General features: G+C 39.1%; 1 protein-coding gene across 4 annotated transcripts in view; it reads right to left on the minus strand.

The window, feature by feature from the left end:
- PPFIBP1 (PPFIA binding protein 1) overlaps nucleotides 1-24,828 on the minus strand; it is a 76,349-nt gene that overhangs the window by 19,156 nt on the left and 32,365 nt on the right. For 3 of the 4 annotated variants that reach the window (XM_008057116.1, XM_008057113.1, XM_021711854.1), the window contains 7 exons: nucleotides 23,887-23,948; nucleotides 20,721-20,796; nucleotides 17,473-17,627; nucleotides 3,333-3,448; nucleotides 2,830-2,883; nucleotides 876-933; nucleotides 485-514 (listed from right to left, as the gene is read on the minus strand). In XM_008057116.1, coding sequence (XP_008055307.1) covers nucleotides 485-514; nucleotides 876-933; nucleotides 2,830-2,883; nucleotides 3,333-3,448; nucleotides 17,473-17,627; nucleotides 20,721-20,796; nucleotides 23,887-23,948 — 551 coding nt within the window. Of the gene's footprint in view, nucleotides 1-484; nucleotides 515-875; nucleotides 934-2,829; nucleotides 2,884-3,332; nucleotides 3,449-17,472; nucleotides 17,630-20,713; nucleotides 20,797-23,886; nucleotides 23,949-24,828 lie in introns of all 4 variants that reach the window. The other variant, XM_021711865.1, reaches the window with a different exon arrangement.

Raw genomic sequence — 24,828 nt, forward strand, 5'->3', positions numbered from 1 at the left:
CTAGGGAGCTTTCTGGGAGGTCTAAGGAGCCCAGTTATCAAATAGCATGATTAGGAGATAACAGGTTTGTTTTTTAATAACTTATCGAGGTGAAATTCACATAAAATTAACTATTTTAAAGTGAACAATCCAGTGGCATTTAGTACATCAACAGTGTTGTGCAACCACCATCTCTACCTAATTCCAAAACATTTCCATCATTAGAAAGTAAAATCTCTTACCATTAAACAGTTTCTTCCCACTCTTTCCTCCTCCCACCACTGGTAACCACCAATCTGTACTCTGTCTCTATGTATTTATCTATTTTGGGTATTTCATATAAATAAAATCACATAATATGTAACCTTTGTGTCTGGCTTCTTCTGTTTAGCATAATGTTTTGGAGGCTCTGAGCTCTGATCTACAGTACTGGAAACATTTAAGCAATTTACATGCAATGGAAATAAAAAACATTTTTACGTTGTAATTTGGACATAAAAATTACCTCTGAAGTCTTCTGAATAGACTCCTTTTCCTGTCCAAAACGACAACAATATTTAAGGTTGTTACAGAAATCTTTTATGTACTCAGAATTTGCTATATACAATTCCATAAGTAGAAAAAATTTTTATATCTACTTCTAAACTATAAAAGTGCTAGTTTTATTTATTTCCTAAATGTTTTATTAAAGTCTCTCTTTTTGGTTTTACATACTACCACTTGAAATCCTTCATATTCTTACTTTATAATATTTATCATTAACCCTGATATCTAATAATTTTCCATCAGCGAAACCACAAGCTCTTAAGAATTTTATTTGTAAAATGGAAAAAGTTGAAGATGTATAAATATTCCTTCTTAGAGTAACAGACACACACAAAAAACACAGAACCCACCTCTTCAGATGTCTCTTTCTTTAGATTGCTCAGACTGCTGGACTTTTGACTTGAGGTTCTAAAAGTAATAATAATAATGATTAATAATAAGTGGTTCTGGTGCCACTGTTTCTAAGCAGAACATCTTGGAAAGAAACTAAAATTATGTGTGGGTTGAATCTTGGTAATAAAAGAAAATCTGGAATCAGGCAGTCACTTATGTTCTTAACTAAATTATAACATTTAGTTCTTTTAAGAGCAGGGGTGGTTAACTATCCTGCCAATAACTCTAAATGTCCTGCACACGTTAGAATAGCTGGAAAAACACTTAGGATGATCCTTGTGATGTCAACATTTGAAAATAAACCAGTGTTTTCCATGGGCTAATGGTGTGTCCTTTGCATATGAACACTTATACTAGGAACTTTTAAAATATTCGTGTACTATTTATATCTAATCCTTCTAATTAAAATAAAGAATGAGAGTTTTACTTTTCAACTCACAAGGGAATTACTTTTCTGAGTACTGGCAAAACAATTCATTTTATAGTTCTGATCAAAGAATAGTAGAGGAATCCCTATTGCTGCCCATAATAATTCATTTGTTATCCTAGTGAAGACAAAATGACACTATAACTATCCAGAGACATTATCGTGCACATAATTAACACTCAATTATATAGAGCTGATGTCACTAAAAAATTGAAGGCAGAGTGGATTGTCTGAGCCCGTGGGTTCGAGACCTTCCTGGGCAACTTGGCGAGACCTCATCTCTACAATAAATAAAAAAAAAATGAGCCGGGTGTGGTAGCGTGTGCCTGTAGTTCCAGCTACTTGGAAGGCTGAGGCGGAAGGATAGCGGGAGCCCAGTAGGTCGAGGCTGTGGTGGCCGGGAGCAGCTACTCCAGTCTGGGTGACAGAGTGAGGCTCCAACTCAAAAAAAAAAAAAAATTGAAGGAAAATAGAAATATGTGACCAGTTTAAAGAGGGAGAGACAGAAAAATCATGTGTTTGCTCTAAGAAAAAGAATAATATATAGGCTGGGCTTGGTGGCTCAGCCTGTAACCCCAGTCGAGGCAAGGTGAGTGCATTGCCTGAGCCCACAGGTTTGAGACCAGCACAGGCAACTTGGCAAGACCTTATCTCTATAATAAATTTAAAAAATTAGCCAGGTGTGGTAGCGCATGCCTGTAGTTCTGGCTACTTGGAAGGCTGAGGCTTAGAAGGATCACTGGACCCCAGTAGGTCGACGTTGGGGTGGCCGTGAGTGTGCCACTGCACTCCCGCCCGGACGACAGAGACTCCAACTCAAAAAAAAAAAAAAAAAAAAGAATGATATAAACACATAAACTTTTTAAAGGCATTTTCCTATGTATATGTATATATAAGTTGCTAGAAGTATCAACTACCAAATAAAGTAAACGATAGTAGGAAGAGAAGATCTCATCTTTGGGTACGGCTCTGAAAATAGACTTTCCTAATTTAATCCAGACTTTAACTTGGATAAACATAGATATTAGGTCAGTTCACAGAATTAAAAGTGCAAAAAAGCTCATTTCAGTTTTTCCAGCCATCACATCATTCTCTATGATTCTTTTCTGCTGGGTTCAAAATATGACAGCACAAAAATGAATTAAAAGCATTGAACTTCAAGTGAAAACTGATGAAGAAAGGCTGAAGACCTGTAAAACCCAGCATGAGATAACAGTAAATGAATAAATACTTTTTGTAAACTTACAACCCCTACCTCCACCTCCACCCAATCATTACAGCTGCATTAATTCATTCATAATTTAACAGCCTCTGTCATGCACTATTAATATTGGTCATTGTATAACAGATGCAATCTCTTATTTTATTTTTAATATTCTCTTAAGAGTTTATTATACACCAGTTTTATAGGCCACAAGAAAAAGATCTCTCTTCTTTCTCAAGCCTCAATCACATTTCTACACATTAAATAAAATATGACTTACAAAAGATCATCACACAGTTGGGTTTCAGCAGCACCAAGGATTATTTTTCCATCACTAAAATGTAAAAACAAACAAATAAAAAAGTATTTATTAACATCAACTAAAAGAACATATATATATTCTAAATGTACAGAATTGTCAAAAATAACAATTGTGCAAAGGAAGCTATTTCTATTTTTAAAAATACTCTATTTTATTTTACTTGGACTAAATGTAAGAACAGACAATTAATTTGAGAATATGCTGGCAAAAAATTCTATTTTCTTACACAGAAACCACTTTATCCCTCTCCTGCCTCCTTTATATCTACCCTCCAAACTGTCTCATGGTACATGACTGTGACTATCCTGCTTCCAATCCTTTGATAGCCCCCTGGTGGATTCCTTCCTATTTCTCGCTTTGAGTAAAAACTGTGTCTGTAAATAAACACTATGCACTGTTTTCTCCGGTTGATCTACTATTTTGAACATTTATAATGCAATGTTAGGTCACAACTGACATACTTCTCTTCAAATGAAGTCTCTGGCTTAGGAGGCAACTTTGATTTTTCAGAAGTTTCCATATCCATAGACGCTGACACTGATGAAGGGATTGAAATTTGCAAGATGCTGGTGTGGAACTATAATATAATTATACAGAATTAAAAAACCAATCAATCAATCAAACAAAATGCAAGCCAAAGAGTAACAAAACATAAATAAGATGATTAAAGGGTCTATTGATAAATCTCATAACCTGTGTTTAGAACTCTATTCATTTTTGCTTTGTTTTTTGGCTTTTTGTTTTACTTTTTTTGAGCTGGAGTCTCACTCTGTTCCCAGGCTGAAGTGCAGTGGTATAACCACAGCTCATGGTAGCCTTGACTTCCTAGGTTCAGGCAATCCTGCCTCCTGAGTAGCTGGGACTACAGATGCACACCACTATGCCTGGCTAATTTTTAATTTTTTTGTAGAGATGAGGTCTCATTGTGTTGTCCAGGCTGATCTTGAACTCCTGGACTCAAGCGATCCTCCTGCTTTGACCTCTCAAAGAGCTAGGATTGCAAGTGTGAGTCACGACACCCAAACTTAGAACTCTATTCTTTTTTTTTGAGTTGGAGTCTCACCCTGTCACCCAGGTTGGAGTGCAGTGGCAGGCTCATGGCCACCCAGTGTCGACCTGCTGGGCTCCAGTGATCCTTCTGCCTCAGCCTTTCAAGTAGCCGGAACTACAGGCATGCGCTACCATGCTTGGCTAATTTTTTAAATTTATTGTAGAGACGAGGTCTTGCCAAGTTTCCCATGCTGGTCTCGAACCCACAGCTTAGGCAATCCACTCACCTCAGCCTCCCAAAGTGGCTGGGATTATGGGCTGAGCCGCCAAGCCTGGCCAGAACTCTATCCTTATATTTACAAAATGATTTTAGAATATAAACATCAACATAGAAGAAGGATTCATCAGAGAAAACATTCTAGAGGAAGGTAATTTTCTTTTCTTTCTTTTTTTTTTTTTTTGAGTTGGAGTCTCACTCTGTAGCCCAGACTGGAGTGCAGTGCCCGCTCCTGGCCACTGCAGCCTCGACCTGCTGGGCTCCGGTGATCCTTCCGCCTCAGCCTTCCAGTAGCTGGAACTACAGGTGTGCGCTACCACACCTGGCTAATTTTTTGATTTATTGTAGAGATGAGGTCATGCCAAGTTGCCCAGGTGGGTCTTGAACCCACGGGCTCAGGCAATCCACTCACCTTAGCCTCCCAAAGCACGGGATTACAGGCTGAGCCACCGAGACCAGTTGAGGAAGGTAATTTCCAAACTTGGTTCTGAATAAGATAACGTATGATTCAGAATAAGATGTAATAAGTACCATTATACAAGTTAATAGAAATCCTAACAACTTTAGCCCCAGCCAAAATCTCGGCTCTGTAACCCCCTTGCCTAAGTCTTAAGCAAGTCACTTCACAAGGAATCAATTTCTTCCTCTGCAAATTGAGAATGACAATGTTACCTTAGAGGCTTCAATGATTTAACATGAGATTTGGGTAACATGCTTTGTTTACAAAGCTCTATTTTAAAATTTCTTCCACTACTCTAATATGGAACATTGGTCAAGCCAGTTAATTATTATTTTCTGTGTGAACTAGAAGTTAACTAATTTCAATGAACAGAATTAAAGTGTAATTAAAACCAATTACAATGTAATCTGTGGCTACCTTGTAAAACACTTTGCTTAATAATAGTACAATATTACAGCAACAAATAAAATTCGTAACACATTTTCCCAAACAAATGCTTGGGAAATAATTTCAACACTTTGATTTTCAGTAATTTTTGACAACTGTAGAACAGTTAGATTGTATGCCATATCATAAATTAATAAATGAAAAGCTTTAAAAAATATTCCAGTAAAAAGACAAAGTTTACCACTGTGAACTCCTGTAAGTCAATCACTCAGTGATGGTTCCTCACTTCTGAAAGTTGCCTGGTACCAGTGAACATGCTTCTACACACCAAGTATCAGCAATAGTCTCACCTTAACCACATGTCTACTGCTAACATCAACCCTCTTCTGCCTTGGAAAGTTCACTAATCCCTGAACTCCAAGCACCCAAAAACCTTACATATGATCAGCTCAAAGAGAATGGGCTTGGCTAGCAACACTCATCTACTTAAGAAGGCAATAAATTCAACTCTGTGAATTTTGTTTCTGAGTGGTGGTCTTGTCCTTTAATATTATAAAAAGTTATAAAATGTGAAGTCATATTGTTATAAAATAGGAGGTTACTTCACTACCAGTTTTTTCAACCTGAATCTTTATGATTACTCTTGGGTAACTTATTTAGACATCATCTCTGTATTCTGATTTATTTATCTCCTTAGATTCCTAATCACGGGGAAAAAGTAAATACACTAACAGACTAACCCATTTTCTTGATCTGGAGACAAGATAGGCACCCCTCTTAGGGGCCTGCTGAGCCCTCCAAACATGGAAATAAAGAAAATGTTGAGTTCCCCCCAAGGAAAATTCTAGGCACCTAGCTAGCTTTGAGAAGTAAATGGACAACCTGATGAGCAAAATGGTAATAGTAGCTGAAAACAATAGCCAAAGAAGTTAGAGCCACAAGATGTTTGGTTCCCTAAAGAAACTAACATATGTCCCTGAGTTGTTTTTCAGAAACCCGGACCCTACCAAATAGAAAATGCTATCTGCTGGCACACTGACCTCAGATAAGGGGAAACTGAAGACTGAACTCTGACTGTCATTCTTTGCTCTAAATTTCTTTCTGAGTGACCTAGAGAGAGTCATGCCCATAGCCCAGAACTTAACATTCCTTTTTTCTAGCCCCAAGTTTTTAGACAAAGTTTCACTTCCTTAACCAATTGCAAATCAGAAAATCTTCGCAACCAGCTATTTCAGAAAAACTTTCATGCTGTTTTTCCTCTGTTCTCATATCACAGCAATAATCAACACAGAAGAAGACATCTGTGACCAAAGTGTAGGGTTTGTTCCCCATCAACAAGCAGCAGACACCAGCTAGGCGTCCTCGAATTCAATTCTGACAGCACCAGATCTCTCAGTTGAGGGCTCAGTCACCAAGATTGCCCTTCAGATACCAGTCCAGGGACAAGTGCAAGGACTCCAGAACTTCTGCTCTGCTTCAGGTTGGGGTTCCCACGACTCTCTCCTTGAGTTTGATTAATTTGCTGGAGCAGCTCATCGAACTCAGGAAAACAATTACATTGACCACTTCATTATAAAGGATACAGAGATAGTACAAAGGATACACAGGGCGAGGTATGGGGGGAAGGGGGTGCAGTGCTTCTATGCCCTCTTTGGGCAAGCCACCCTCAGGAACTTCCATGTGTTCAGCTATCGGGAAGTTCTGTGAACCCTTCCTCTTGGGTTTTTATGGAGGCTTCATTTTGTAGGCATGATTGATTAAATCACTGGCTGTTGGATATCAATTTGACCTTCAGCCCTTCTCCTCTCCCTGGAGGTTGAGGGGGGTGGGGCATACAGGTCTAACCCTCTAATCCTGAGTTAGTCTTTCTAGTGACCAGCCCCATCCTGAAGCTATCAATCAACATTAGTATGCAAAAAGACAGCACTTTGGACAGTCAAAGGATTTTAGGAGTTGTATGCCAGGAAACGGGGTGGAAGACCCAATGTATATGTCATTAAAATTTTACCTTCAAGATATCCCACCTTTTTATGCCAAACCAATGTATAACTTCCAGATATTGTTTACCAAAGTGAGGCCCAAACTTTACCTGTACGATGACTATTTAGGTACCTAACACTGAATTGTGCCCCACATCTTTAAAATAAAAATAAATAAATAAAACATGAAAAAAAACAACAAAAAGATTTTGCCTGTAACTTGTGCTTTCCTGAAATTGACCCCTACCTTTAAAAATCCTTGCTTGGAGGGGGAGGTCGGGAAGATGGCGGACAAGCCAGCAGGCCTAAGTGAGTCCCAGTAGGAGTGAATGAGTGTATGGAAAATTTTGTGTAAGTGCTGGTGAGTGAGAGGGCATGTGAGTGGCTGACCAAGTGAGGGCTAGGGAGCTAGCGGCTGGGGCTCTCCTGGTGCAGCGGCTGGGGCCACAGCTGCTGCACTTAGACCCTAGTGATTCATGGAACACAGAAGCCAAGCCCCATTTTTTTTTAATCAACAAAACCCTTCCTGGGAAGAAAATGCTGGGAGAGACTGACTGAGTGGGGTCTCATGAGCAAGCGGCCAGGGCTCTGGTGCAACAGCTGGTGCTGCAGCTTCTCTACTTGGTCCCTGGCTCTTCCCAGGTGGCAGAAGCCAAGTGCCATTTTTTTTTAAACAGACAAAAGTTTTCCTGTGAAGAAGCAGTGGGGAGAGACTACCATCCCAGGCCTGCCTCACCACTACAGCAGGAGAGACTGCCCACTCCTGGCTTTGCCTTACCACTTCAGCACCTGGCAGGGCACTGGCAGCAGGGGCTGTGGAGAGTGCCAAGAGGCAGAGTCCCACTGAAGAGGACAAGGGAGGCGTCCCGCCACCATCTTGAAGGTGGGGAGGGAGAATGCTCTGACTTGCTCAACATAGAGCAACAGACCTGATCTCTGAGGTGGATCAGCTACTCAGAGGGAATATCAGGGAATATCCTGAAAGCACAGACTTCGGAGGGACCTGACAAGTGCTGACTCACAGGCACCCCATCCCCTACCCTGATGGAGCTGCAGGACAAACGATGTGGCCAGAAAAGGACAAGGAAGAACTCTAAAGAGATCAGTGGTGAGTCCAGGGCTGACCCAAACCCTCTCCTCCCCAGCAATCCTCTGAACATCAGACCCATACAGCTGGGCCACAAAAGAGAGGGACAAACCAAGGCACGGCCGACATCAGTTACAATAGGAGAACTCCATCCCAAGATAGGCCTGGCTGGGGCACCTCCCACGAGTACATACCTGGGGAAGAGACAATCCCACACGTACCCACTGGAGATCTCCCTGACCATATGAGAGTGGGAGGGGAGGAGTACAGCCCGACCCACCTCCACTGCCCCTCCTCCTTCCTTCCTGCAAACACTGGGGAAAGAGTGAAAGCGGTGGAGGCTCTGCAGGAGACACCATATTAGAGGAACAATTACAGAACCTGCCACAAGAGGGCAGGTTTTAAAATTTTTTTATTTTTAATTAAAAAAAATTTTTGGCTGTTTGTTTTAGTTCATCTATTTTAAAAATATTTTTCCTTTGTGCATGAATGTGTACGTGAGGGATTGATCTGCATCCCCCCCAACTTTTTTTCTTTTCTTTTTCTGTTTCTTTCGTCTTTTTTTCAATTTTGATGCTGTTGTTGGTTTGTTTTTGCTCTTTGGTTCTTCTGGGGTTGTTTTTTTTTTTTTTTTACTTTTTTTTATAGTTTAAGGTGTGTGTCAATATATGTGTGAGTTCAATCTGAATTCCTTCTCCCCCATCCCCCTGGTCTGTTTTTCTTCTCCATTCACTTTGTGCTAGGTATGTGTGTTTGTGTTATTTTCTGGGTTTTTTGCTGTTGTTTGTTTTGTTTCATTGTATTGTTATTCCAGTTAGTTTTGGGGTATGTGTGTATGTCTGTGTGTGTGTGTGTTCAATTGTTTTTTGCTTTGGTTTCTGCTTTGCATCATCATATAGAGTGGTGGTAAGGAGTGGGACTCAGGGAACACATACCACAATCAGTGAACATTGTAATTTGCAAGTAATTTCTGAATCCTAGCACCCCATCCCCTCCCTTATTCAACTTTTAAAAACTACAAGAGACAGCAAAACTTCCCGCCTACAGTCCTATTTTAAAATAGAACAAATCCAGACCCCAGATCAGGGAAGAACAGAGGGCTAAGCAAACATCAGAAGGGAAAGCCTCTCCTACTAACACTGAATAACAGAAGTAAAGAGAAAAACAAGACATCTGTCACAAATGAGAAAAAAACAAATGAAGAGCACAGGCAATTTCAAGTGTTACAAAGAGAAAACTCCTGAAAAATCAGACCTTGGAGCCCAAACAGTGAAAGTCACCAATGAATGAATACAACAGGGGTCAGCAAATGGATGGAAAAAGTGAATAAGAAGCAAGAAAGGCAAGATGCAACACTGAACAAAATTTAACTGAGATTTTGGCAATAAAGAATTTCATCCAGAAAATAAATAACAAGATGACAAGCATGGAAAGCAGAATTAATCTAGCTGAAGAAAGAAACTCAGAACTTGAAGACCAGAACATGGAATTAACCCGATCTGTAAAAAACATAGAAAGCAAACTCACAAAGAAAAAACAAAGCTTACAAGAGATGTGTTACTATATCAAGAGGCAGAATCTACATCTGATTGGTATCCCCCCAGAAAAAAAGGGAAATGGAAAATACCTTGGAGCAAGTATTCCAGGAGGTAATCCAAGAAAACTTTCCCCATCTCACCAGAGAGGTGACCAGTCAAGCACAAGAGATACAGAGAATACCCACAAGACATCAAATGAGAAGACAAACCCCTACACATGTAGTAATTTGCCTACCCAAAGTAGGCACAAAAGAAAAAAATCCTAAAGGCAGCAAGAGAGAAAGGTCAGACTACCTACCAGAGAAAACCAATCAGAATAGCAGCAGACCTATCAGCAGAAACACTACAAGCAAGAAGGGACTAGAGTTCAATATTCAAAGTCCTCAAAGATAAACCATTTCAACCAAGAATGTCCTACCCAACCAAGCTCAGCTTCATCAATGATGAAGAATTAAAAATTTTCCCAGATATCCAATCCCTACGAGATTATGCAGGTTCCAGACCAGCTCTACGGGAGACACTCTATTAAGCACAGAAGAAAGAAAAAAAAATGACCACACACTTCCAAAGAGAATAGCAGAGTACAGAATCAACAGAGAATACAGCGCAACAAGAAACTTGAAAACACACACACACATCAACACCAAAGCAAAAATAAAACAAAAAAAGAAAAAACTTTATAAGAACCTCATGACAGGGATAAACAATCACATTTCAATAATCAGCCTGAATGTGAATGGACTAAATCCCACACTGAAAAGACACAGAATGGAAAACTGGGTAAGAAACCAAGACCAATGAGATTTGCTGCATCCAGGAAACTCATCTCACCACAAGGGACACACACAGACTCAAAGTTAAAGGATGAAAAACAAGTTTCCAGGCAAATGGATCACAAAAGAAAGCAGGAGTCACGATCTTAATATCAGAAAAAAACAACCTTTAAGCTATCAAAAATTTAAAAAGATACAAAACAACACTAAATAATGTTAAAAGGTTCAATCTATCAAAAAGAAATATCAATCCTAAACATATATGCATCTAACACAGAAGCAACAGTATTTATAAAGCAACTACTAAGTAAACTAAAAAAAGAATTGACTCTAATACTATTATAGCGGGGTACTTGAACCCACCACTAACAGCCCTAGATAGATCATCAAGGCAAAAAATCAACAAGGAGATCCAGAACCTAAACTTCACACTTGACCAAAAGACTTACTAGATACCTACAGATTATTCCACCCAACAACCAAAGAATATACATTCTACTTATCACTACATGGAAGGTACTCCAAGATCAATCACATCCTCGGCCATAAATCAAGCATAAACAAATTCCATAAGGTTGAAATATTGCCATGCACCTTCCAGGTCACAGTGGAATAAAAATAAATATCAACACCAACAAAATTTCCCCTTAAGCCCACAAAGATATGGACACTAAACAGCATGATGCTGGACAACTACTGGGTCAATACTGAAATCAAAGCAGAAATTAAAAGATTCCTGGAAACAAAGGAAAATGAAGATAATCTTACCAAAACCTCTGGGATGCCATGAAAGCAATTCTAAGAGAGGAATTTATATCTCTACGAGCACACATCAAGAAAATGGAAAGATCACAAGTTGAGAGCCTAACAAATCACCTAAGGGAGCTAGAAGGAGAAGGCCACCAAGACCCTAACTTCAGCAAAAGAATCCAAATCACTAAAATAAGAGCCCAAATATGGGACAGAGAAGACAAAAATATCATAGAAAACATCAACAAAACAAAAAGTTGGGTGTTTGAAAGAATTAACAAGATTGATGGATCCTTAGCCAGAATGACCAAGAAAAAGAGAGAAAAAGCCCAAATAAACACAATCAGAAATTCCAAAGGCCAAATCACAACTGACCCTGAAGAAATACAAATATTATCAGAGATTATTATTATTATTATTATTTTTTTTTTTTTTTTGAGTTGGAGTCTCACTCTGTCTCCCAGACTGGAGTGCAGTGGCCGCTCCCGGCCACCGCAGCCTCGACCTGCCAGGTTCCGGCGATCCTTCCGCCTCAGCCTTCCGAATAGCCGGAATTACAGGCATGCGCTACTACGCCCGGCTGATTTTTTGATTTATTGTAGAGATGAGGTCTCGCTGCCCAGGCGGGTCTCGAACCCGCGGGCTCAGGCAATCCACTCACCTCAGCCTCCCAAAGGCGCGGGATTACAGGCTGAGCCACCGAGCCCGGCTATCAGAGATTATTATGTGCACCTATATGGAAACAAACTTGATAAACTAAATGAAATGGAGGTTTTCGGACATCACACAACCTCCCCAGGTTGAAACAAGAAGACACTGAGACACTAAATAGACCAATAACAACCCAGGAAATTGATTCTGTCATAAGAAAACTACTTATCAAAAAAATCCTGGACCGGATGGCTTTCCAGCAGAATTCTACAAAACATACAAGTTCACACCAATCTTATTGAAAGTATTCCAGGCAATTGAGAAAGATGGAATTCTCCCCAAATCATTTTACGAAGCTAACATCACACTGATACCCAAACCTGGTAAAGATCCAACAAAAAAAGAGAACTACAGGTCAATATCCCTTATGAACATAGATGCAAAAATCCTTAACATGTTTCTAGCAAATCGGATCCAAAAACACGTCTCAAAAATCATCCACCATGACCAAGTAGGCTTCATCCCCAGGATGCAGGGCTGGTTCAACATTCACAAGACCATAAATGTCATTAAATACATCAACAGATGTAAAAACAAGAACCACATGATTATCTCCTTAGATGCAGAAAAAGTTTTTGATAAAATCCTGCATCCTTTCTTGATAAAAACGCTCAGACACCTAGGTATGGAAGAAACATACCTCAAAATAGTGCCATATATGATAAACCCACAGCTAACATATTAATAAATGGACAGAAACTGGAAACATTTCCCCTGAAAACTGGCCCAACACAAAGCTGCTCACTCTCATACCTCTTGTTCAACTTGTGTTGGAAGTCCTAGCTATGGCAATTAGACAAGAGAAGGAAATCAGGGGTATTCAAATAGGAAAAGAAGAAGTCAAGTTATTCCTCTTTGCTGATGATATGATCCTATATCTTGAAAATCCAAGAGAATCTTTTAAAAACCTGTTTGCATTGATAAAGGATTTTGGCAAAGTCTCAGCGTACAAAATAAATGTGCAAAAGACAATTGCATTCCGATACACTAACAACAAACAGGCAGAGACCCAAATAAAAAGCACAATCCCATTCACAATAACCACACACAAAAAAATGAAATACCTCAGCATCTTCCTAATCAGAGAAGTGAAAGACCTTTACAACTGAACTACAAAACACTGCTCAAAGAAATCCAAGAAGACACAAACAAATGGAAAAATATTCCATGCTCATGGATAGAAGAATCAACATTGTTAAAATGTGTATTCTACCAAAGGCAATCTACAGAGTCAATACGATACCCATTAAATTACCAACATCATTCTTCTCAGACCTGGAAATGACAATACAGAAATTCATATGGAAACATAAATGACCGTGAATAGCCAAAACTATCCTTAGCCAAAGAAACAAAGCAGGAAGTATCACACTGCCAGACTTCAAACTTTACTATAAGGCTACAATAATCAAAACAGCCTGGTATTGGTACAAGAACAAGCATATAGACCAATGGAACAGGATAGAGATTCCGGAAGCAAAACCTCAATTTCTCAATCAACTCTTCTTTGACAAAGCCTCCAACAACAACCACTGGGGAGAGGAGAATCTACTCAGCAAATGGTGCTGGGAAAACTGGCTGATCATATGCAGAAGATTGAAACAGGACATCTACCTATCACCATACACAAAAATTAACTCTAAATGGATCAAAGACCTAAACAAAAAACTTCAAATTATAAGCATCATAGAAAATGCAGGAGACACCCTTATGGAAACTGGAACTCGCAACCAATTCCTGATCAGAACCCTAAGTGTCCACACCATAAGAAATAAGAAAGACAAGTAGCACCTCATCAAACTGACGAGCTTCTGCAAAGCAAAAGAAACCATCAAGAGAGCATGGAGATAGCCCACAGAATGGGAAAAAATATTTGCCAACTGCATATCTGACAAAGGTCTAACATCTAGGATCTACAAGGAATTCAAACGTGCTGAAAGGAAAAAACAAACAGCCCCATTAAAAAGACACTAATAGACACTTCTCAGAAGAAGATATATGGGCAGTCAACAGACACATGAAAAAGTGCTCAGCCTCACTCATCATCAGAGAAACGCAAATTAAAACCACATTGAGATACCACCTAACCCCTACCACCTAAAACAAACATTAAGAATAGCCATCATTAATAAAACAAACAACAACAGATGCTGGTGAGGATGTGGAGAAAAAGGAATGCTTCCACACTGCTGGTAGGAACGCAAACTAGTATAATCTCTTCAGAAGACAAGTGTGGCAATTTCTGAAAGAATTAGACATTGACCTTCCATATGACCCAGCAATTCCCCTACTGGGAATATACCCAGAGGAACTCATATCATTCTACAAGAAAGATACCTGCACATGTATGTTTGTTGCAGCTCTAGTCACCATAGCAGCTTTAGTCACAACAGCAAAAACATGGAACCAACCATGCTGCCCACTGAAGCTGAACTGGATAAAAAAATCTGTGGTACATATACACAATGAATATTATGCAGTCATAAAGAAGGACAAACATATGAACTTTGCAGCAACTTGGATGGATTTAGAGTCGATCATACTCAGTGATCTATCACAGAAATAAAGAACAAAGTACCATATGTTCTCACTCATAAGTAGACCTTGAACAATTATCATAATACTATAAGAAAAGGATTGGCAGTGGTGGGGAATGGCCAGGGGAGGGGGGATGGGATTGGCAGTTGAGGGAAACTGTTAGGGGAGGGAGAGGCACACCTCATCAACAAGGGTACCTGCATAAACAACGTTTGTATATCTAACCCTGAATTGTACCCCACATCTTTAAATTTTTTTTAAAACTTAAAAAAAAGAATGAATTAAAAAATCATTGCTTGTAAGTCATCAGGGAGGTTAGGTCTTAATAGTGAACTGCTCCACTCTTCCTGTTTGGCACCCTGCAAACAAACACTCTTCTTTCTCTTGCTGTAAGATCTCAGTGTGGATGTTTGGCTTTACTGAACTGGGTGAGTGGACCCAGGCTTGGTTTGGTAAAAAACTCGTTTGTTTTTTTTTTTAACTTTGAGGCTTTAAATCTAACCTCAAATCTCCCTCTTGGCTTCTCTTGAAAAATGTGGCTGAATTTCCTCATCCTCTCCATATCATTCTTGTTACAAATTTGAAACCTATCATTAAACTACAATTCACATGGCAAAGCCCTTTTTTAAGGAGATAACATTATCTGTATGTATCCTACATGTGACAGTAGCCCCTCTATAAATGCAGCACATTCACTGGCTGTCAAAACAACTAAGGACTTATTTCCTCCAAAATGTTTCTTATTCCTTAACTGATTCCTTTATTAATAAAATGTTTTAGTCCTCTCCTACATTTAAGAAAGAAATGTGAGTTGTCTCTTTCTTGAATTCATTTTCATTCCATTCAAGTTTCATTTTCTCATTCCATAATTATCAGCAACAGATATGAACAGTAAAAATGCCACTTGGTTTCTCCTCACTACCTATAGCAAAATGAGAGGACAGATGACCAAAGAAGGAACAGTTAAATATAAGGGATCTAAGAGTGATCAACTAAACAATGAAACTATTTCCCACCCCTGGTCTCTCTAGACAGCAAATTATACTAAAATTAATAAATGGTTTCATGGCAAAGATTAAGCACAAGTGACAGAAAACATGGTCTTCAGATGAAACCAAGGGATGGCTGGCTGTAAAACCCTCTGTTAAGGGCTCAGGAAGATTTAAGGTAGCACTGTCTCACTGAACCCTTCAAAAAGGTCAGAGGCTCTAAATATAATGGGATTTCAAAATTGCAATGGACCAGTGACATCTGTGAGCCTTATATTTCCCCTATTTTTCAGTGAAAGTGCCTACTGCAGTTACATTATACCTATCTCACCATTGTATGTTGAATATGTGCAGGACAGATAACTTGTCTTTGAAATGACCAACTCTTTAAATAGAACGAAGTGGTACCCAAGGAACTGGACCTGAGGAGCTTCATCTATATCCTGACCTGATGCCTCACTGGAAAGAGATCTAGGGGTTTTTGGAAAGGGGATGAGTGTATTTTACACAACAGAGGGATGTAAACTGTTGTAGTCAGATGGTGAATCGGCAGAATGTATTTTCCAAATACTAACATATCCCATTCCATGTGCTCTTATAATGTGATATTGTCAATTCCATCAAAAGGTCGGGTCTATGTTTCCTCTCCTTCAATTTGGACAGGTCTGTGACTACAGCAGAAGAGATGCAATGTGACTTGTAAGATAAGTCCTAAAGAGTGATGCAAATGTGTCTGGCCCTCTTAGGATGCTCACCTTTAGGACCTTACCACCATATTATGAGGAAACCAAGGAGTCACATGCAGTTGTTCTAACCAGGGCCTTGGCTGAGGTTCCAGGCAACAGCCAATCCCAGTATCAGTTACATGAGTGAACAGCCTTCAGATAACTCAAGACTGCAGCCTTTGAGCCACTCCAGCTGATGCCAAGTGGAGCATAGAGGAGATGCTCCTGTTGAGCCCTATCCAAATTGCAGATTCATCAACAAAATACATGTTGCCATTCAAGCCACAAAGTTTTGGAGTGGGTGATGCACAATCAATAGCAAGCAGATTTTGGTGCCAGTTTAATGAAATCTAAGGGAGTTTATGGCTGTTTATTCCTCTCCGATTGCTTCTTCCAAGTCTAAGGAAGTCAGTGGCTCACGCCTGTAATCCTAGCACTTTGGGAGGCAGAGGTGAGAGGATTGCCTGAGTCCAGGGGTTCAACACCAGTCTGGGCAATTTGGTAAAACCTCATCTCCATACCAAAAAAAACAAAACAAAAAGATAAAGTCAGAAAGAAATTTTACTCAGTTGTCTTCAGAGTCAACATCAGAAGTGATAAAAATCCATTTATTTATCTAAGTTCATTTTATCCCCACTGTATTTATTTAGGTCCTACTTATTCTTTAATAAGTAGGGTACAATCTCATATTTAAGATATTATCTAGCCGGGCTCGGTGGCTTAGCCTGTAATCCCGTGCCTTTGGGAGGCTGAGGTGAGTGGATTGCCTGAGCCCGCGGGTTCGAGACCCGCCTGGGCAGTGAGACCTCATCTCTACAATAAATAAAAAAAAAATCAGCCGGGCGTGGTAGCACATGCCTGTAATTCCGGCTACTCGGAAGGCTGAGGCGGAAGGATCGCTGGAGCCCAGCAGGTCGAGGTTGCGGTGGCCGGGAGTGGCCACTGCACTCCAGTCTGGGTGACAGAGTGAGACTCCAACTCAAAAAACAAAAACAAAACAAAACAAAACAAAACAAAAGATATTATCTATTTCCAAGGGATTCATGTTTTTCCTGACCCTTACAATTTCAACACTGCCTGAGGCATTTATTAAAGAGAGAAGAAAATCACATTTAAAAAAAAAAAAGACCTAATTGGGAAAATGGTCTGGAGAGGTGAAAGTTGTTATATTGAAGAAAGTAGGCTAAATAACACCATAATCTCATGTTACTAAAAAATACAAATATGTATGTTAAAAAAAATAAAAATAAAAACAAAGACCTGAGGACTTCTAGGACAAAAAATTGTCAGAGTCAGTAATTGAACTGAGAAAAGAACCCATGCTTTTTCTGTTATCAACAATGCTTTCAATATACAGTCTCTTCAACATGAAGGAAATACTGAAAATCGGAAAATACCTCTTCGGGAACACTTGTGTTAAATGGGTCATGACCGGGAGATCCCATTACTGGAGTAGGTGATGGACTTTTCTCCAGATCACTGAAACTCTGTGCATCCAGCAAAGTAGAGATGGAACTGGAATTGAAGAGATCTTCATATTCACCATCTTTGCCTAGAAAAAGTCAAAGCAAAGAGAAGACAACAGCAGCTTTTAATTTATATTTGGCTTTTGGAGGAAAGTAAGAATCCCAACTATACTGAATGTAAACGTTTTTCTGATCCTCAAAAACAAATGAGTGGACTTCTCTTGGCATCACCTGAAAAACAACAGTGCGGGACCTAGGAAAGAGCATCTTAAACTGTGAATACCTGAGGCCCAGGGGCTCTTGGGCCACACTGAATATCTTCCAGTGGTATTAATAGAAGGAATCATATTTGATATAATCATTGGCTCACAATATTGAAAGAAAATTAAAAGTTAATGTATTCCAACAATGCTCCTGTAATTTTGTTTCAAAATGAGGGGCTTTACAAATTTTAGTTTAAGCCGAGCTCGGTGGCTCAGCCTGTAATCCCGCGCTTTGGGAGGCTGAGATGAGTGGATTGCCTGAGCCTGCAGGTTCGAGACCCGCCTGGGCAACTTGGTGAGACCTCATCTCTACAATAATTCAAAAAATTAGCCGGGCATGGTAGCGCATGCCTGTAGTTCCAGCTACTTGGAAGGCTGAGGCATAATGATCGCCGGAGCCCAGCAGGTCGAGGCTGCAGTGGCTGGGAGCAGCCGCTGCACTCCAGTCTGGGTGACAGAGTGAGACTCCAACTCAAAACAAACAAACAAACAAACAAACAAAAAACAAAACAAATTTTAGTTTAGAAATAACCAAGTGGAGGAATACTTGGTACAACAAACTAATTCTGACTAGCAACAAACAATTCAATTTAAACAACTCAATTTTTATAAGTGTTATGCTCTTGAGAAAAGATAGAAAGGAAAAAGAAAGGCAGACAAACTCTGATCTCTCCAGAGGATCCTTTATGCTATTTTAAAGAAGTAAAACAGTCTTAACAGAAAAAAGCAACCATATACCCACCAAAGTAGAAACCTTGAGATTTTTTTTTACATCTCTTAGAAATGAAAAGGATTAAGTGCTGAAAACATGTCAGATATTTTTTTAAAAACAGTAAGAATGATGCTTAAAACTCTAATCTTTGAATAATGTGAACAGTAAATCATACTTGTTTAAAAATCTTAATCAGATCACAGCTCCTTAATTTAACTTAGGTTTTACTAGAATGTTATACGAATTTTATTAGAATTTGTGTGTTATTTGAATTATGTGAGGATTAACTACATAAACATAAATCCTGTGAGAAATCACTGTTTATATAACTCTTTGTTGGAACAGGGCATAACTTTCAGTGGTTTATGAAAATCTATTCTGTTGTACATGGTTGAAAACTACCTCCTTTATCTATATGTTCATATGCGCGGAAAGAAAAGACTATAAAGAAACATATAAGAATGCCAATAGTGATCATGCCAGTACAATTATGAATGGTTTTTTAAAAACTTTTTTTTCTATTTTCCAAAAGTTTAACAATATAGTCTAATGATTGGAATTAATTTTTCTTCATTGGTTTTTTTTTTTTTTTTTTTTTGAGTTGGAGTCTCATTCTGTCACCCAAACTGGAGTGCAGTGGCCGCTCCCGGCCACCGCAGCCTCGACCTGCTGGGCTCCGGCGATCCTTCCACCTCAGCCTTCCGAGTAGCCGGAATTACAGGCATGCACTACCATGCTCGGCTTATTTTTTTTTTTTTTTATTTATTGTAGAGATGAGGTCTCGCTGCCCAGGCGGGTCTCGAACCCATGGACTCAGGCAATCCACTCACCTCAGCCTCCCAAAGGCGCGGGATTACAGCCTGAGCCACCGAGCCCGGACTCTTAATTGATTTTTAAACATAAGAAATGAAGTGCTGAAATTCCATAAACTAAAACAATATTTTTAATGACATGCAAATGCAAAAATTAATCACTCACAAATCTGTAATTTTTCTTTGGAGAGAAACTCTTTTGAAGGAATGGAAAATGCTTAGTGATAAGAACTAGTCAACTCTTATAATTAGAGATTCATTTGCTCACAGAGGTATTTACAAAATCTTAATAACATGCCAGGCTCTGTGTACAAAAAAGATAAAGATCCAATTTTATTTTTTTTAATCCTGATCCAAAGCAGGATCTTCTTTCTTTGTGAACTCATCGAAATTAAAATTTCAAAATCTGAGTGTTTCTTGAGTTTATTTCCAGTGCTTACCTTGAGAACAAATAACCCTAACTATGCACTGCTAATAAACAAGAATGCTTAACATTTCTGTTTGAGTGCCTCAAAACTTTTCCATATTTGAGGATGGCCAATTGGCCCATCTGCCGATAAAATAATAATAAATACAACAAGATGCATAACTACCTTTACTTACAAGTCTAACAGGGTTTTTTGAATTCAACAAGTTCAAAGCTGAGTCCAATTCCCTTTACTCACCCCAATTTCCGTCTCTCAGCTTCCCTATCTGGGCAAATGGAACCATCATCTGCCTGGCTGCTCTAAGTCAGAAATGTCATTACTGATTTTTTTCCCCTCTTTTTTACTCTCTTCATTTAATTCATCACACCACCATATTAATATACTTCCAATTGGTATCACCAAGTTTTTTTCACTTGGAATACTGCAAGAGTCTATGGATTGGTTTCCCCTGCTCTCAGCGCTGCTCCCTTCCCCCATGGCCTTTGTGTTGCTGACTTCAGTGGATCGCCAAAGCTTGAGCAAAAGCTGACCCTCTCCCCTTGCAGGACCAGCTGCTGCTCATCTCTGTGACCTCATCTTATCCCACTCTCCCCACTGTCCATCACCTTGCAACCCCAATGGTATTCTCCTACATCTTTTTTTTTTTTTCTCCTATGTCTTAAACATGCCAAATATGCCTTAGGTTTTGCCCGGGCTGTTGTTTTCTCTCTCTGGAATGCTATTTCATCAATTCCTTAGAGAGGCTCTCCCCAACCAATCAATCTACAGTATACTCACTCAGCAGCCTGTATGCTTTCTGGTAGAGAACAGTTGCCTAATGATATTATTCAATAAATGAATGAGCCACCTAATTTGGGACAATGGATACAATACAAGAAAGAATTGAGGGCAAATGTGTCAGTTTATAGCCACTTAAAATCAAGCAAAGCAGAAAACCTTTAGATCTACATTCTATCTTTTTTACCTTGGGCTAGTACCACTTTATCTTGCATTTTCTTGTACCTGTTCAGGCACTGTCGAAGATCTTCTATTTTTCGATCCTATGAATAAAATAAATCATCATCTTTAATCATATAATCTTAAAACCATAGAAGTTAATTGTAACACAAAGAATAAGCAGACATGAATTATTTACATAATTCAAAGATTATGTCTAAACTTTAGTAAAACTGGTCATATCCAGATTATTTTTCTTACATACAGCAGAGATAAGGAAAAAGTATCTCTAAATTTAGCGAACCTATCCTTTAGTTGCCATCTATAAAACAAAACAAAAATAAGGCAACAAGGTACCAAAACGCCCCACTCAAAAAATCAGCTTTAATTACTCTCCTAACTTATAAGTCAAGTTAAAAGTCTTTTGTTTTTATTAGCCATCATTAGACACTATCTGGCTTTTCCCCTCTCAAAACACTCCAACAAAGTTGCTTAGATTAGTCATTTGTGACCTTTTATCTATTTTTAAAAAATGAACGTTTTCCATCCTTCTAATTTGACCTCTATATAGCACTTGACTGCCCTCATTCTTTCCTTCTTTCACTTCTCTGTCCACTCCTTCTATTTTGATTTCTTAATCCCTTGACCAGATAGATATTCTACTTCCATCATTTTCATTTGGAGTATAAAATGCTAGCGCTTCAAGGTTCTGTCCTCAATCCTCTTCCTCATACCCTCAACTGTGGTACATTATGAAAATGACCTTTCTAGCTCCTGCCACCCTGATCCTAAGCCTGGCCATGAGACCTGCTTGGATCAAAGAGGTATCAGCAAATGTGATTCAAGCAAAGACTTCTAAAGCATTTGCACATTGCAGCTGCCCTCTGGTGCTGCTCTAAGAACTCTGAGGAACCATATGAAAAAGTCTAGGCTGGTCTAGGGGAGGATAAGAGACCATCTAGAGACAAGATGAGTCACTCCAGCTGGGCCAACCTGCATGAGTCTGTCAATCACCAGGTGTGTGAGTTACACTATCCTAATCACTCAGTCCTATCTAAGCCAACAACTACCTGTAGCCATAAGCTAAGCCAGCTGGGACCAAAAGGATCACCTACCCAACTCACAAGTCTAAGAACTAATAAATGTGGTCTGTCATGGAGCAAAAGCTGACAAATCAACTGTGGCTTAGTCCTCACCAATCTACAATTCTATATTTCCCCCTAAAATTGGTGGGGTTCACTGCCCCTCCATCTATGTTTCCACATTAATCCTAAAATTCAGATTCATATTCCAACTTTCTAAGGGAAATCTCCTTTAAAATAACCCATTTTAAAGCACATCAATTTTAATATATTTAAAATTAAGCTTATTATTCCTGCCAGTACTTGAGCCTATGCTAGGATTTCCTAAACTCTATTTAAAGGCACTATCATTCACCAAGTTGTCCAAACCAGAAACTTACTCTTGTTTCTCACATCCTGAGGATCTTTACATCCTATCAACCTGTACATGTCTCTAAAATTTCTTACCTCCTTCCTACATCACCGCCATTGCCTTATTTCAAACCCTCTTCATTTCTCACCAAGACTACTACACTAGTCTCTTAACTGTCTACCTGGCTTCACTCCCTCATACTGCTACCAGAGTTAGCTTTCTAAAATGGCAATTTCATTATGTCACTGCCCAAGATCTCCAAGCTAAGATCCCAAACCATTAGCCTTGCATACAAAGTCACCTACACTCTATGGTCAGTCTCATTTCCCCCATTTCACCTATGTCTCATGCTCTGGCACCTTCCAAGCATGCACTGTGCTGTTTCAAACCTGGGTTTTGAGACACATTTTGGTCCACAGACTTTTGCCTAGATGCCTTTATTTTCCTAAAGAAAAACTCTTGCTCTTCTTCAGCATTTGCTCAGATAGGTGCTCTTTGATGTTTTCTGGAACCCCCAAGAAAGTTTGAGCATCTAGGAAGCCCTCAAGACTAGGAGTTTGTTATTGTTGCTTTTTGAGGGAGAAAAATTAAAACAAAATGAATTTCAATGATTTTTTTTAAAAAATAAAAGCTATGGTGGGCAGATTGCTAATAACTTTTCTTTTTATTCAATAGTGGGTAAGGCCTGGGTGCAGTGGCTCAAACCTGTAATCCCAGCACTTTGGGAGGCTGAGGTGAGGGAATTGCCTGGGCCCATGGGTTCGAGACCAGCTTGAGCAACATGGCGAGACCTCATCTCTACAATAAATCAAAAAATAGCCAGGTGTGGTAGTGTGTGCCTATAGTTCCGGCTACTTGGAAGGCTGAGGTGGAAGGATCGCCTAAGCCCAGGAGATTGATGCTGGGGTGGCCGTGAGCGTGCCATGAGGGTGACAGAGTGAGACTCCAACTCAAAAAAAAAAAAAAGTGGGTAAGATCAGCAAAAGGGTGGGTGTGCATGATAATGAGTTTATTTCCATGGAATAAAGAGCAAATAAAGAGAATGAAAGGCACAAGTAAATAAACAGATAAGGAAAATCAAATAGGCAAGAATTAGAGAAAGAAACTTATAATAAAAGAAAAAGGTCAAGTCAAAGTTCTCTTTTACTTCCTTGAAGTGACTCCCTTTTGGGGGGAAATGTCCCCTTGTTCTATTCATTAAAGCACATAAGGGGAGAGCAGTTCTGATGACATGAACTGAACACGACTATGGCTGCCTGCTAGATACATGGATGGATAGGTAAGCCACGAAGAAACACAATGTAGCTAAAATAAAGCCCATGCCTCTGTTTTCTGGTATTTCATCTCTCAGGAGAACATAGACAAGCCCAGGTGTTAAATAGGCCAGGCATATAAAGGAAAATATGTGTATATGGAGAAGAAAATCAACACAATTGTAAAGCAGAGGTTTTCACGGGGCTACCTCCTTCAGGCTCTGTATTTCTCTTATTTGTCACCTGAGTATATAGAACTGATCTGAGAGACTGAACATTTTCTAAATTCATGGGGGCGGGGTTCTCAGTGGAGCCGGTGCTGCTGGTGCCTACTCCTGTGCACACAGCCATAAGTGGGAGTGTGCACACCTGAGTGCGGAGAAAGTACATTTGTCCCCTGTGTCAGTAGTATGTTCTTTCAAAGTGGGGTATCTCATGAAATTGCACAGAATGGTCAAAATGGTGTTATGAAACATCCACACATATATGCAAATTTCCTCTGGATACCTTTTCTTCATTTGCTGCCATCAAAGATTCCACGGCCTTTTTCATTTTTTGTACTTCAATATCTGAAAATTACACAACACCAAAGCAGAAGTCAGATTAGTAAACACATGTGACAATTAAAGGAAGCTACTTACTCTTCAGAATGAAATGTTTTAAGGTATAGATGTCAATGATTTGTTTTTATTCATTCTTTAAAAAGGGCACATTTAACACCCTTATTCTCTTTTGGGGAAAAATCTGAAAGATGAACACCTTCTATCTCACCTGAACAGCTGTCATTCTAGAAAGAAAATACGAGTATGTGAGCACTAGTTGTCCTCTCTTAAAACAAAATCAAAATCTTCTTGAGAACACTGAAGATGAAATTTCAGTGCCATATCAATAAAAACATGGAGTTTTCAAAAAACGGAATCTATAAAGCAGTGGGTGAAAGCAATGAATGGTATATATTATGACAAAAGCAGAGAAAATGATATTCAGTTATAACCAAGATGGTGGCACGAATGGTAACAGCCTGATGGAGTGTGATATTTACATGAGTGGTCATGCTAAGAAGCTGGTGTAGTTCCATACAGAAGGATAATAAGTACTTTGCTTCATCTATAAACTTCATTTCCAATACTATTTTAAAACAAATTTCAAGACATAAAGGTCCAAGTAAGCTAAATGTGATTTTCCTTAATATTTGATATTCAAATACAAAAGCTCATGATTTGAACAATAAAAAAACCAATATTTTTAAAATGAAAAGCCACCCCAAAGTGAAGCCACAAACTAAAAAATTGAAAAAGAAAAAAAAGAACTAGCTAAAGTTGTCTGTTTCTGAGGAAAAAAATGCTACTTATGATCATTTTAAAATATGGTGCATCATTCAGGAGTAATGCAACATTTTCAGTTCAGATATATTCTATAGGAGTTGCGAATTCACTGTCTGGAAAAAGA

The sequence above is a fragment of the Carlito syrichta genome, unplaced genomic scaffold, assembly GCF_000164805.1.
Source record: "Carlito syrichta isolate Samal-C Ts95f unplaced genomic scaffold, Tarsius_syrichta-2.0.1 Scaffold86271, whole genome shotgun sequence".
Classification (NCBI taxonomy): domain Eukaryota; kingdom Metazoa; phylum Chordata; class Mammalia; order Primates; family Tarsiidae; genus Carlito; species Carlito syrichta.